General features: G+C 40.8%; 1 protein-coding gene across 8 annotated transcripts in view; it reads right to left on the bottom strand.

Moving 5' to 3' along the window:
• Positions 1-14,458, bottom strand: part of Meis2 (Meis homeobox 2) — a 209,309-nt gene that overhangs the window by 128,816 nt on the left and 66,035 nt on the right. For all 8 annotated transcript variants that reach the window (XM_029472954.2, XM_021181264.3, XM_085834572.1 and 5 more), the window contains one exon: positions 13,865-14,010. In XM_029472954.2, coding sequence (XP_029328814.1) covers positions 13,865-14,010 — 146 coding nt within the window. The remainder of the gene's footprint in view (positions 1-13,864; positions 14,011-14,458) is intronic.

Here is a 14,458-nt window from a genome sequence, read left to right as displayed (position 1 = left end):
CACTGTATTAGATTACTAGACATTTCAAGGCAAGAATCTTCCTCAACATTATTTGGACTCGTCTTAGTCATTTCATGGTGTAGACAAAATACAGAAGATATAGGGAACTTTCGGGATAGAATTTGAAATGTAAATAAAGAAAATATCTAATAAAAAAAGACAGAAAGAAATACAGAATGATTCCTTGGTCATAATTGCAGGGATGATTACATTACTGCGATGCTGACTTACTGGCCTCTATTTCAAGATTTCTTTCCCACCATTCTTCTCCTGCCTGTCCATAAAGTCTGGGTTGTGCTGTGGTCTGCTTTTGCCTCTCTTTTGTGATCCTGGGCTCAGTCTCAGAAAGGGTTTTTTAATGAATCCATGGCAGCTAGGGGTAAAGTCACACCTTCATCCCTCCCTAATTTATTTCCCACCACACCCTCTTTCTTCATCTTGTCCCTAGAGACACCTGAATCTCTTCACATCTTTCCTATCATTACAAAACCTGTCTGTCACTACTGCCCCATGGCACCAGGGCTCTGGCAGGTATCTACCACCTCATGTTAGCCCCTGTCCTCCCCCTGCCCCCGCCCCTTTACCTCACCTTCTGTCTCTCTCCAGCTTCCCCATGCTCCTGACTCACCTGTGCTTGGAAACTGAGCCACCCCCACACCTTTTCTTCTATTCTTCCTTTGTTCCCTCCCAACCTGCCTGCTCACTCATCAAGCCTGCAAAATTCAAAGGTAGACCATGACCCCAAAATGCCACATTGAAAGGCTTATTTTTAGTCATCATTGTCCTTGATCTTTCTGCAAAATCTACTTCCTCTACTTTGAAATGCCTTCCCTCGTCACATGTTTTCATTATGTCTCCTTGGGTCTGATGTCTATTTCTGCTCATTTGTGTTTCTTCCCACTCCTTCACATCATTTTCAAAAGCTTGCTGACCCTCATCTCTCTATATCTATCTCTGTGTACTCTCTTGCTGACCATCATACAATGCTGTAGTTACAAATATTACTTCCACATAGATCAATCCCAGTTCTCCAACAACGAGTCTCCATAGAGAGCCTCTTGGCAGGTATATGGTTAGTGTTTTTAAGCTCAAGACCTCCACAAATTTTCCTTTTTCTTCATCCTTTCTCCCCCTCCCTCTCCCTCTCTGTCTCCTTCTTCTTCTCCCTCTGTTCCTCTTTCCCTCCCTCTCTTCCTTTACCTTATCTCTATCTATCTTTGTGTTATTTGTTTGTTTTCCAGACAGGATTTCTTTGTACATCCCTGTGTGTCCTGGAACTTGCTCTGACCAGGTTGGCCTTAACTTCAGAGGTCTGCCTGCCTCTTCCTCCCAACAGCTGGGATTAAAGGCAGGTACCACCATAGTGCCTTTCAAAGCTGCTTTTGGTATTTCCATTCAAGTTCTGTGATTTTGCCAATGTGGACTCTCTTTAAAGGTCTGTACGACTTGCAAACTTCTGAACGGCAAAGCAAAGGAAGCCCGATAGCTATCAGACTGAAATTATCTTCAGATCAATGATATAGCTTTGCATGTAACATGAGCTTCCTTCACTCTTCTTAGTGTGGGGAGATGGGATCTCTATTTCAGAAAGGCAGTTCAGCCATGATGAAAAGTAGCAGTGTGCTAGACCAGTTGGCTCTCTGGCTGACTTGCTTCAAAAAGAGGCTCAAATCCCCTTACTTCTTTGTTGCATAATGGTGTATGTCTTGCTATGAGACCATTCTTTCTCTTAAGGTTGAACACATGCTTTCAAATCTTACTTGAACTTACACCATTGAAACTGTACCTCAGTTGAGTAATGTATATCCTTTTACCCTTGTTCCTGTTCATTACTTGATGTCTGTAAATGTGAGTTCTATTCAAGGCTCAGGGTAAATGATGGTATAATATTTTTCTTTGATGAGTATCTAAGTTTAGTTTTTATGAAGTGGAGACAGAATTGATTATTTCAGCAGGTTATAGAAATGCATGAATGGATATCATTTTATACTTAATGGTATTTCTGTCCCTTTCTAATCTGAACTATTTCTAATTTCAAGTAACTCCCTAATAAAGAAAGGGCTGGATTTGATGGTGCACATTTTAAATTCCAACATTTTGGGATGCAGAGGCAGGCCAACTTCTATTGAGTTCAATGTCAGCCTGATGTACATAGTGTGTTCTACAGAAAGAGACATTGTTAAAAAAAAAAAAAAAACAAAATACAAAACAACAAAAATTAACACCACCCAAACCAAAAGCAACAAAATCAATGAGGTAAGAATGCATCACTCAGACAAACTAAATTACTTGTCTAAGGAATTAATAATAACAAGGGTCTGAGCTGAGCAGTAAATTGGGTCCAATGTTTTCTACTTGTAACTCTGCTACCCCTGCTGTATCATCTTCTATACATCAAAGCTTTTACTTCGTCCTGTAATCTTTGTTTATTTTTGTGAACACAAAAGTTAACAGATTGTTCTCACTGCATCTACAGGCAAGAAAATTGCTGCTTTTAAAATAAATTATAAACATTTTCATTATCTAACTTCCAACAAGATTGAGTCATAGATTCACTAGGATTGAAGACAGTCCTTTTCACTTAGCTGACTGTGCAGGCCATCCATATAAGCATGGGTGTGTCGGGTAACCATTAACCAAGAAGCCCATGAAAAGCACAGAGCATTGCATTATGGTCTTCTTCAAACACACACATACACACACATACACACACATACACACACACACACACACACGCATGAACACACACTAACACACACTAACACACACACACACACATCAAATTCTCAGACTTGCAACAAACATCATATTAAAAAACTTTACCTTTAGACACAATCATATTTGATAATTACTTATTCAGTGTGCAAGAGAACAAAAAAGCTTTGGGATTAAACCATAAGAAGGGCCTTTATCAAAGCGTCATCCAGTCATCAGTAGGATTTTGCCACACAGGGCTTCACTTCACAGCTTTGCAGAAACTTAATGCAAAATTGAGCCTATAATTGACCAATAATGACCCCATATTCCCATGTTCTCAAGCCACTTTTTTTCTTTAATTCACTGTGAGACAGGGTTTAAAACAAGTGGATCAGCTCAGGAGCTGCCTGCAGGATCTTGAAATACTGAAATGGAACCTATAACTTTTCACCATAGGGGGAAAAATAAGATTGCTTTTATAGAGAGTTCCAACCTGTCACCATCCTGCAGGGAATAATCCAGCATTCATCTCCTCTATTGATAAGAGCTTTTTCTCTTATTACAAAGACTCCTGTAGCACCGCCTCCAGGCCACTCGGGTCTTTCTTATCTGCTTGTGGGTCGCCACTGCAGTATGGACAATCGTGAGACTATCATTTTGTCAATGAATAGTTATAAAATTGCTATGGATTTTTCAGTAAAAAATTAATTCTGAAATATTTGAAATATTTGTGATGGCAGAGGGCTGATTAAAAAAAAAAACAAAACCCAAACAGTTCTATCTAAACTTAGGTATAAAATGAAGAATAGCAAGAGTTGGTTTAAGGAATGCAAGAGTGGATCTTCACTATCTGACTGTGTTCGGCAAATCAGATCCAAATGAGCCTAGAGGGATGGCTGAAGAGGACTGATTAGTGGTATACATATACATACACATACATACATACATACATACATACATACATACATTTATATATATTATATTATTGTATATATAACCATATGTATTTATATGCATAAACAAATATATATTCATTCTATTTGGACTGTTCCTCGGATTTCCCCTGACTAATACAGGGTGGTTCTGGCCCATGTTAGTTAGTTTCCTATTGTGCTAAGACTGACCAGATAATAGCATCTCTTCATGGCTTGTCATCTCAGAATCTCAGTTTCCATCTCTTGAGTCGTAGTTTTGTGTGTGTGTGTGTGTGTGTGTGTGTGTGTGTGTGTGTGTGTGTGAGTGTGGACATTAAAGTCGGATTCAACAAATGTTACTGTAATCTGTTATAAGAAAGAAGAAAAACTACAGTCGAAGAAAAATTATCTGCCATTATACCGTGCCTTGACAACTCATCAACTATTAGATAAAAACAACTGAATTAGTTCTGGCAGGTTTAGGTCTTGGCAGTTCAACACATGAAGAATGGATATAAAAGACTAAAAATGGAATCATGATTACATTTTAAGAGGATAATATACCTTTAAAGGGTGTGAGTGATTACATACTGCAATAACTGCTGCCAATCAATTTAGACAGTGGCATGTGGTCCATAAATGCAATAGACAAATTCCAAACTCAGCCAACCTAAGGCTTCCTTCCCAAGCTACTATTTTACCACATGAGCACTGAGACTTGAGTCATCTTCACACTTCATAACCATCCCAAATCATGAAAACCAAGCAGCGCGCAGGCTAGGCAGGACTTTCTGATGCCTCCTGAAGTGTGTACAATCACACTCTCTAAAGTCAAATTAGTCCTGAAGACTAAGGCCACTGTCCAAGATCCTGTAACTATGCCAAGGGACAGCCAGGGTTCTCTCAGCACTGTCACCTTGGTCTTCAGTTTCTAAAAGCTCCATTTCTGCCTAGAGTGTATTTGCATGCTATGGTCATGTGGAAGGAAATAGACTTTTTTTTCCGTATAATTTGAATGAATATTCAGGGTTCTTGCTAAACAGCATGTAATAGCACTCTATTCTTGGAGTTTTTAAATAGCTGAATATTCAAATACTCACACGCCTTCTATTTTCTGTTATTCAAGGGTCCTCAGTTCCCCATCTCCTTGAATCTTTCGGCGTATTTTTAAACAACATTGCTTCAAGTGACATTTTATAAAACTGGGTGCTAAACTTCGAGGTACAATTATTTTAGTTTCTTTCTGATGGTAATTTAATAAGCATTTCATTTTTCAATTACCTATTTTTGAAAATAGGCTGTTTTTTTTAGATCAGTCTTAGAGTTATAGCAGAAGCGAGAACAAGGCTTGAGTATTTAAGATACCAGCTCTACCTCCACATATGTATCAACATCCTCTCCCGTACAGGACATTAGTCCCAATTTGATGAATTTCATGGACAGTGCCATCATCCAGAGCCAACAGTTTATGGCAGGGTTCACCTTTTTTCTATTGTAATGAGGATCAAACTTAGGCCTCATGAAAACAAGGTGCTCAACCTCTGCTCTTCCTAGAGAATCTTAGTGTTTGGCTCAGTGGATATTCTGTGTTTTAACACATGTATACTAGACTGCATCCTCTGTCACAGTACCATACCTGCATCACAGTGTCTTAAAACTCTATGTTTTGGCTATGAGACACTGATTATTTTTTATGTCATTAATACTTCTTAAAATGGTCACTGAATTTCTTAGGTGAACTCTCTTTTAAAATGGTATCACCAGCTACACTTAAAAATGCCTTGTTGTTGCCAGATTTGGCAGCACACACCTTTAATCCTATTACTTGGGAGGCAGAGGCAGAGGCAGAGGCAGAGGCAGAGGCAGAGGCAGAGGCAGAGGCAGAGGCAGAGGCAGAGGCAGAGGCAGAGGCAGAGGCAGAGGCAGAGGCAGAGGCAGAGGCAGAGGCAGAGGCAGAGGCAGAGGCAGAGGCAGAGGCAGAGGCAGAGGCAGAGGCAGAGGCAGAGGCAGAGGAGGCAGAGGCAGAGGCAGAGGCAGGCAGATCTCTGAGTTTGAGGCCAGCCTGGTCTAAAGAGTGAGTTCTAGGGCAGCCAGGACTACTCAGAGAAACCATGTCTCAAAAATAGAAAACAAAGCAACAGCCAAAACATCTTTTTATGCCTTGAAACCATTTGATAAGGAGACAACATTATCTTATCACTTACCTAAGAAGCTGCTGTAACAAGTTGCATCCAGAACCACATGAACAGAGGCAAGATGGCCACATCCACAATAATGCCTGAGTTTCTCCATACAGAAGGCCAGGTCTCCCTATTCTAAACACTAAATCAGGACAACTGAGAGGCCACAACGTGCAGTTGCCCCTTCAAGAGGCATGGCCAATTTGGCTTTTCTTCCAGAGGAGTTTCTAAGATTTAACACAACATTAAATTTTTGGCCTGTCTCTTTAATTTGAGAAATTGTAAAAACGACGACAGATGGCACACAGAATTGACTTGTGTCCTCCATTCTTCCCTGAAGAAGGGAGTGCACAGAGACTTTGAGCGACAGAAACTCCAGTACTCTGGTTGCTAATAGAATTATCTAAAGGTTCTCTAAACAGCACCAGAGCCTTCAGGCTTTCTTTCCCAGACATTCTTTGAAATCAACCAAGACTGTCCCAGCTTGCCACTGTGATCACAGCCCTGATGCTCGCTCAGGACCCTCCTGTCCCAATAAGGACATGATAGATGTGTCATTAGCTCTGAACCTCAGCAACCTCTGAAATTACTCCTCTTCCCACCCCCAGCCTCCCGCCCCTACCCCTCAAAATCATTATAAAATAGGAAGAACATTCAAGCTTACAGTTAATTGGAAACACTGCAAGAGAAGAGGAATGCTTAGGACAGCATGTCCACGAAAAATAAATCACCCAGCAATGGTATTTAATGCATTGTGACATCATTTCCTGAAATTAAACAGAGATGACACCAATTCAGGCGATCTCCAGTATAAGGTTCCCTTCAAATAACTCACAGATGTTTTCTCCTGGCAAGTAGAAAAACAATGCAGAGGCAAAGGCGAGGGGCAGCCTCACAGGCCTGCACGATAGTAAAGACCTCACTCTCTGCTGTTGCTTTTCAGCTGTGTTTTCTGCATACACCTATTTCTGTGAGTATTTTGCCAGGGAGTTCTGCTTGTATTCAGCGCACATTTGCCTCTCTGAGTATGAAAAGACTGTCTCATGTGTCTCTCTGTGTAAGCAAGGCCAACATTTCTTATTTGGAATTAATTTGACCCACAGCTGTTAGTATTAAGTAGACCAGTCTTAGAATCATGAAGTGGCTACTTTCCCAAGTTGAAATAACCAATGTCCAAGAACCTTTGCTTCTATTAATAACTCTAGGTTCTTAAAGAAATGTATAGTAATCGAAACTGTCATGCTATGGTCACTGGTATAGGTGTACAAAAAGAACAAGAAGAAACGCTTTGGTAAAGAGGAACAGGGCAGGTATGTAATTCTACTGAGGCTGTAAGGTAGCAGAGGCATCCAACAGTTGAAAACCCAAGCATGCAACCAGAAGATTAAAATACCCAAACTGATGCAACACACTTGAGTGTGTACACTGACTGCATTGTCTTCGCTGTACAAAAATATGAATGGGTGGATAGCATACACTAACTAGTTTCTTCCTAAAGGATAAACAAACAACAAGAAAAACCCATACCCTAATGATGCCTACAAAGCATAGATTCAAGCACTGTACAGAGCCACAAGTTCTAATCCCTCAGAGGAGGATCCAAACGGTATGAGCATCTCTCTACCAGACCAAGCACTATGGAGGCTTTCTGAACTATTCTGACCAATGTTCTACTGCCCTCCCTATGACAGAAGGATCAACAAATAGTCATACTCTAATTTTTATTTTTATTTTTTTAGGTAGGGCCACCTTGTATAACCCAAGCTAGTCTTGAGCCCAGGAATTTTCCAACCACTGTCTCCCAAGTGTTGGGATTGCAGGTGCATGCTAGCAGGCCCAGCAGCAGCATGGTCTGGTGGTCTCTGCTAGGCACCAGTGCTCTCTTCTTCTGATGCTATCTACCAGCTATCATCCATAAAAGACCACTAAATGCTGACACAGCTTTTAAAAGGTGGGTTGAGACATGTTCTCCCCTATTGGGCTTTATATGTCACAATATAAATACTCATACAGTGCCAAGAAAGGATGTGGTAACATCAATGACCAGGCTCATTCACTGGTCAAGACTTCTTGCATCCAATTAGATTCAAATGAGAATCATAGCTCTCTCTCACTTTCTCTCTCTCTTTCTCTCACATACAAACACACTTTTTTGAGTCTGGTTCTCTCTATTATGTAGTTCTTGGTGTAAAAAGGAACTCACTATGTAGACCAGGCTGATTTCAAACTTACAGAGATAAGCCTGCCTCTGCCTCCCAAGAGGTGAGATTAAAGGCGTGTGCCACTACACACGGCTGCTATTTTATATTAAGAATTTATTATAAGAAACAAGTACAGATTTAAGAGCTTTCACACATGGGTCTCATTTAATCTCTGTAATAACTATTAGGAGAGTCCAGAATTATCCCCATACAGATATGGAAAACAAGATTCAGAGGTTATAATATTTAAGGTATAATAAGTACTGTGCTGTGGTTTAAAGTCCAATGTGCTGAATTGGGACATGGTATTCCCTCATTTTAGAAAGAAAGCCAGCTGTGATGGCACATGTCTTTAATTTCAACATGTCAGAGCCAGAGGCAGGTGGGTCTCTGAGTTCTTCAAGGCTAGCCTGTCTACAGAGTTAGTGTTTTCAAAACACTGTCTTGAAAAGAAAAGAAAAAAAGAGCTTGTAAAAGAAAGATAAATGAAAGAAAGAGCCGGGCAGTGGTGGCACACGCCTTTAATCCTAGCACTTGGGAGGCAGAGACAGGCGGATTTCTGAGTTCGAGGCCAGACTGGTCTACAGAGAGAGTTCCAGGATAGCCAGGGCTACACAGAGAAACCCTGTCTCAAAAAAAGAAAAGAAAAGAAAAGAAAAGCCATGTAGACCTAAAATTAAGAGAACTAGTTAAGAGACAAAATAATAGATTTTTGTGTCTTTACCCCCACTGTGTATGTGTGTAGTACAATAGAACTTTTTTGGTTGCTGTTGTTTTTGTTTTGTATTGTATTGTTTTTGTTTTTCAAGACTAGGTTTCTCTGTGTAGACCTCGCTGTCCTGGAACGCAGATATCTGTGTTCCTCTGCCCCCAGAGTTCTGAGATTAAGGTGTGCATCATCATTGTCCAGCTTTACAACAGAAAATTCAAGATGACTTTCTTCCTATCAATAGGTCTCCATGAACCAACTGAAGAAAAAAACATGTTTCTCTCACGTGACCTGCAAGTATTTCCCCATAACTAGGCTTCATTGCCTCCATGGGTCGATATACATTAAAGCAAACTTTTATCATCAAACCTTAGGGTTTTTTTTACCAAATCTCATAAAATGACTAGCAATAGATAAGGAGTCACCAAGCCATATACTTCAGCCCTTTCTCTCACACCCACAAAGAGCATCAGAACATACATTTCAAGAAGACTGCCCAATATGCTGTTCCTGGCTTCTAAGGCAGTACAGGTATCTCTGAGGGAGGTCTCACACTCTTATGTGGAGACTTTATCCAGTTTTCTAATGAGAAGGCTCTCAGACTGAGACTGGTATGAGTAAGCCAAGTCCTTGCATGTGAGTACCTTCTCTTTTTATTCACATGATAGGCACAATTCACAGGGGTATTTCTCCCAGTGACAATGCAAGGTGCCAGGAACCTGACTTGAACGTGAACGCCTGGTGTATAGGAGCCTCTTCTTGGCTAGAAACTGTCAGCCTGGGAGCAAGTTACTGCCATCTCTTTTTTAAATATCTTTAAAGTAGTGTAAAACAGAGTTGTAATGAAAGACTTGCCTTTATAATTTACAGTCTCCAAGTGTTAATAAAGAGAATATCCTTTTCTGAGATAGCCCTATGGACATTTGTTTGTTTCTTTTGTTCCTTGTTTACTTTTTGATAAATCCAATCGTATTCTAACAGATTCTTTCTCCCATCTCCTCTGTCTTAGGGTGAATAAGCCAGGCAGGGCAATCTGAAAACGGAAGAGGATCGCAGGAGCTCAACAGCTTTGCTAACTGAATTTCTAAGAGGAAATCTGGGTTTGTTTGTTTGTTTTTTCGGTAAAAGTTTTGCATTTTAGAGGCTACTGTTTTAAAGGACATAATGAAAACTGGCAGCTAGAAACTGAAGAGTCATCCTTCGTCGTCAGAGTAAACAAATTCAAAGAGCGAGGCTCTGAGCACAGAGACGGATTCATCAAACAGCTCAATTTTCAAAATTCCACTTTGGTTTTAGTTTAAATATTTTCTCCAAAGTAATCAATGATCAGAAAATTGATTATATTTCTCCTAACCTTGGTTCATAGGAATCTGAGAGACTGTTTCAACTGTTACAATTATACTGGAATTTGTTCTTCCTAGAAAATGGAAGGTTAATGATTTTTGTCATATTGAGACTAAGACTTCACAATTGCTACAGTTGGCCTTTGTTGAGTTGAGTTTTTTCCCTCCTCTCGGCCTTTTGAGGTATTCAGAATAGGTGACAATAGCTTGCAGTTGAGAACATATGTAGAGAGACCCCTGTGGCTTATTGGAAGAAGTTGCTTCATGCTGGTTGGGTGTTTGGAAAAAAAAATACACCCAGAGTTCTTTTATGTTCTGATAGTTAATGAATGCATGAATGTCAAAATGGGCCAATGGCCCATTCAGGGGGCAAAGCCTTTGCAGCCCTCTTCTAGAAGAACACATCCTGAGATGCAAAATACATTTGCTTAACAAATTAAAATAATGAGATAATTCAATTAGCTTCTTTTTTAAGAAAGAAAGAAAAAAGGGTACATCGGGGATTATTGTACTACAAGAACAGGTCACACTGCACAAAAGGGGACAGACCAGTTTGAAATAATGTTAAAGAGACTGATAATGGAAGAATGTGCATTGAATCCCACACATGTAAAGAAATTTACATGAAATAATAATTTAGACCACATCTATTTTCAGTGAGTTCCAGCCACCATTTCACTTTGAATGTTGAAATTCATTAAATGACAGAGAAATATACCGGGGCATCCCTATTTCCAAGGACTCCCTTCTGCCTGTTACTGCAAGTAAGAAAAGAGGTCTAAATTAACATGTCGCTAGTTAGGGGGCTCTATTCTTGGTTTCTGAGCTCAGAATTACAGCTGAGTAAATCTTTCAGCTCATTAAAGATTGGAAAGTAAAAGTTTTACAAGACCATCCTCATCAAAGTTACTAGGCCTCCTCTCTGCGGTGGGGGTGAAGCGTGGATGGAGAGAGAAAACATGTTCAAAGTAAAAGCCAGAGAGAATTTCTCTGAGATGCAAGGGAGGTGCAAAAAAAAGGTCTGAAGGGAAACAGAGAGAGAAAGATGGGAGACAAAGCCAGCAGGAAGAAGCCATGAAAGAAAAGCAATCTGTGAAAGAAGATCATGGAGAGAAGAAACAGAAAGCAGACAGTGAGCAGTGAGAAGGAAGTAGCTAGGTGACTGTAGGGCTGGGGGCATTGCTCTGCTGAAGGGCCCTGGGCAGAATCCAAATGCAAAAGTTACAGACAAGAGACCTATGGAGGCTGTGACGTGGCTCTCTCATTTGAAAAATTAAGCAAAGAAAAAGCCAGATAACTTAATGGGCTAAACTGAGCATCACACTGCCAGAGGAAATCAGAAGTTGAAATGAAGTGCTCCTGATTCCTAGACTCTGAATGTCTTTTTGATCCTTTTTTTTCTTTCCTCCTAAGCATTCATGGAAATTTTTAGTGGTATAGAGACTTCTGCACAATGTCTCTGTGTACTTAACTAGGTAAACATTCTTACGAGACAAAGACGGTGGGTTTGTAACACAGTTGACATGCAAGTGGCGAGAGATCATGTTCAGGTGTTTGCTGTGTTTGATGGGGCAGCTGCAGTGTATTGTGAGAAATGAATCCATGACAGGTCAAAGCAAGAAACCCAACGAGAGCTCGTGATGGCTTCCCATGAGATTTATTCACAGATTGAGCAGGGAGCCCTCCCTATTTTGAAAGGCCAGAGAAGCCAGTGGCTTTCCAGACAGATAAGGAAGACAGACTTGTCTTCTCCATAACCCATCACCATCATGACTTTGAATGTACTGATGACAGACATTTTGAGGTCTTTACGCAACTGCTAAAGCTGAAAAGACCTGAGCAAAGTCCCCTTCACAGGTGGAAAGGATGTAGAACTGGTGGCTCAGACAGCTAGACTTGACCATCTAGACTCTGCTTCCCTTTCTGAGTTTAGAGTAGCCACATTCACCAAGGGACATTGGTTTTCATGGCAGAGACTGGAAACACATGCACATAGATGCTTGATTGCAAAGCAACTGTGGAAATGTCTAATTTCAACCAAGAAAGACATAATTGTAAGGGAGCCCAGAAGCAGCTAACCAACCAGATGAGCTGGTCAGGATGAAGCAGCTTGCCTGTTGAGGAAACTCCCTTCTTTCCTAGCACCTACAGCTACTTAAACCAACAAACCTCGGGGTGGAAACAAGGAAGCCCTCCTCTCACACCCACTAGACTTCCAAATTAAAAACATTTTACAGGTTAGCCAGTCTCCAGCTGAGGTGATGTAGCAAAGAACAGCTGTGAAGTAATTTTGATAATGATGAGAATAATAAGCACACGGCAAGGTTGAGGGCTTTGCCGTTGCAGCTTCAGTGCTCCTGAATAGATAAAAGTGATTAAATACTCCTGATTATCCCTGACCAATATGTAATGGATTTACAGCCCTTTCAATTAGTCAGTATTTGCTTAGGACTCATTATTTTGTCTTTGGTTAAGTAATCAGCCCAGAGACGCATGTTCCGTCTAATTCCTCTGAGCCAAGTCAGTGCAGGGCCCTGACCTTTGAAATGGCCATAGCTGTGAGGCAAGAAAAACCCCTACCAGGGAAACATTGCTGGTACCCTGAGCTGATCCAGACACCACATGCTGGATCGATCCACCTCAGTTTGGTACTAAGGTCCTTACATCAAAATGTCTGATTTAGAAACATGAATCCATCACTTTTTCCTCCCTACCAACACTCCACCCCTTGCCCTCTGTCCCTCTGTGAGAAGAGCAGACTGACAGTCATCATCATGAACAAGAGCGGGACCTTGTCCTACCTACACTTACAACACTGTAACTAATGTCCTTCAGTATGCTGACACACAAGTCAGATAACCAAAGAGGACCTTCAGCTTTCATCGGGCTACTTCCTCTGTTACTAAGCCATCATGTAGATAGAATGGCCTGGAAACAATGGTAGGCCAAGACACATCCTCAGAAACTTCCCAAGAATTTCCAAACAGACAGGAAAATAGAAGCATGCATAGTTCCTCTGTCACTTTTTCATCATGATAGTCTTTGAGTCAACAGTATGTACTGACACATTAAACTGACTGCAAACATGGCGACACGAATTGTTACTCTAAGGCCATTGCACATATTCATCTTTTCCCAGAAGTGAAAAGGACTAGCTTTTAAGGTAATGGACTTAAACAGCTAAAAGAGAATTCTTAATTTCAACCTTACAAAGGCATTAGCATGCCTCTAACCCTTCTTCATTTCACACACACACACACACACATTCACACACAGTGTTTTCAGGCCAACACAGTGGGCTGAGCTTGGTTATGCATTTGCCAAGATGCTGGGTTTACATATGGAGAAGCACAGCGCTGGTTAGCAGGAGGTTCAGTAGTGCTAACAACTTCATGGGCTCTTCACAACCTTCTCCTCTGGTTGAAACTGTATTGTCCGAAGTTGCTCATATCTTGTAACCCAGTAAACATTTACATATATGTTATTGAGAGTCTCAGGCCATTTTGAATAAGGTCTACTGCTGGCCTCTTAAGACAAAACCCTGATCCTTTCTAGAGTTTACTGTTTGGATGGCAATGGTTGACAAAATGTGACCGCTATACAAGTCACCAGATCCCAACAGAAAGCAGGCAATCTTGTCTTTTTGTTTAAAAAAAAAGGAAAGAAGGAAGGAAGGAAGGAGAGAAAGAAAAACAGAAGGACGGAACTCAAACGAAAACCAAAACTAACCCTTTGCGAGACCATGTGATTTGCTAAAACTTAGCAAAAGGACAAAAAAACAACTTTCAGTGATTTTAAAATGTCTTTTATGGTAACTTACTGTGAGATGCTGGAAGAGCCACGCTCTCATGATATTTGTCGCGACTTTGGGGAATATGCCTCTTTTCTTCTGGCGTTTTTTGTCCTTGTCTGGATCGTCATCATCACCTGTGCCAGGTGAAGCTACGCTGTTGTCTAATCCATCGCCTAACAGGAAGAAATGAAGATCCATTAGAGGCAGCATAGTGAGGGTACCACCAACAATGCCAGGCTAATGGTGAGCTTAGCTGAGCTCTCTGAAAGAAATCCATTAAGGGGGTATATTCTCTTTCATTAAAGTATAATTGGAGACACAAATATGTAAAAGACAAAATTAAGCCAGGCCTCTTCAAATGTTAATTTTGTGTGTCTCACACTCGCCCATATCATTAATTCAATTATAATTGTGTACTTGACACAGAGCGGTAGCTCTTTGTCAATTATGGAATCCAGTGTGGGCAAACCACTACGAGAAAGCCCATTTGGTAGAAACACATCCCCATGCCCATAGTGAGCACAGACTGCCGGGTAATCAAGTTAAATGTTCTGTAGTCTATATATTCTAGGCTGCCTGCATAGGTGACAGTAGCTGTGTCACTGTTGATTGCACATAACG

Source organism: Mus caroli, unplaced genomic scaffold (assembly GCF_978045245.1).
Source record: "Mus caroli unplaced genomic scaffold, Mus_caroli_1 scaffold_2, whole genome shotgun sequence".
Lineage (NCBI taxonomy): Eukaryota > Metazoa > Chordata > Mammalia > Rodentia > Muridae > Mus > Mus caroli.
The sequence above is the reverse complement of the archived record's forward strand: the minus strand, read 5'-3'. Positions and strand labels throughout refer to the sequence as shown.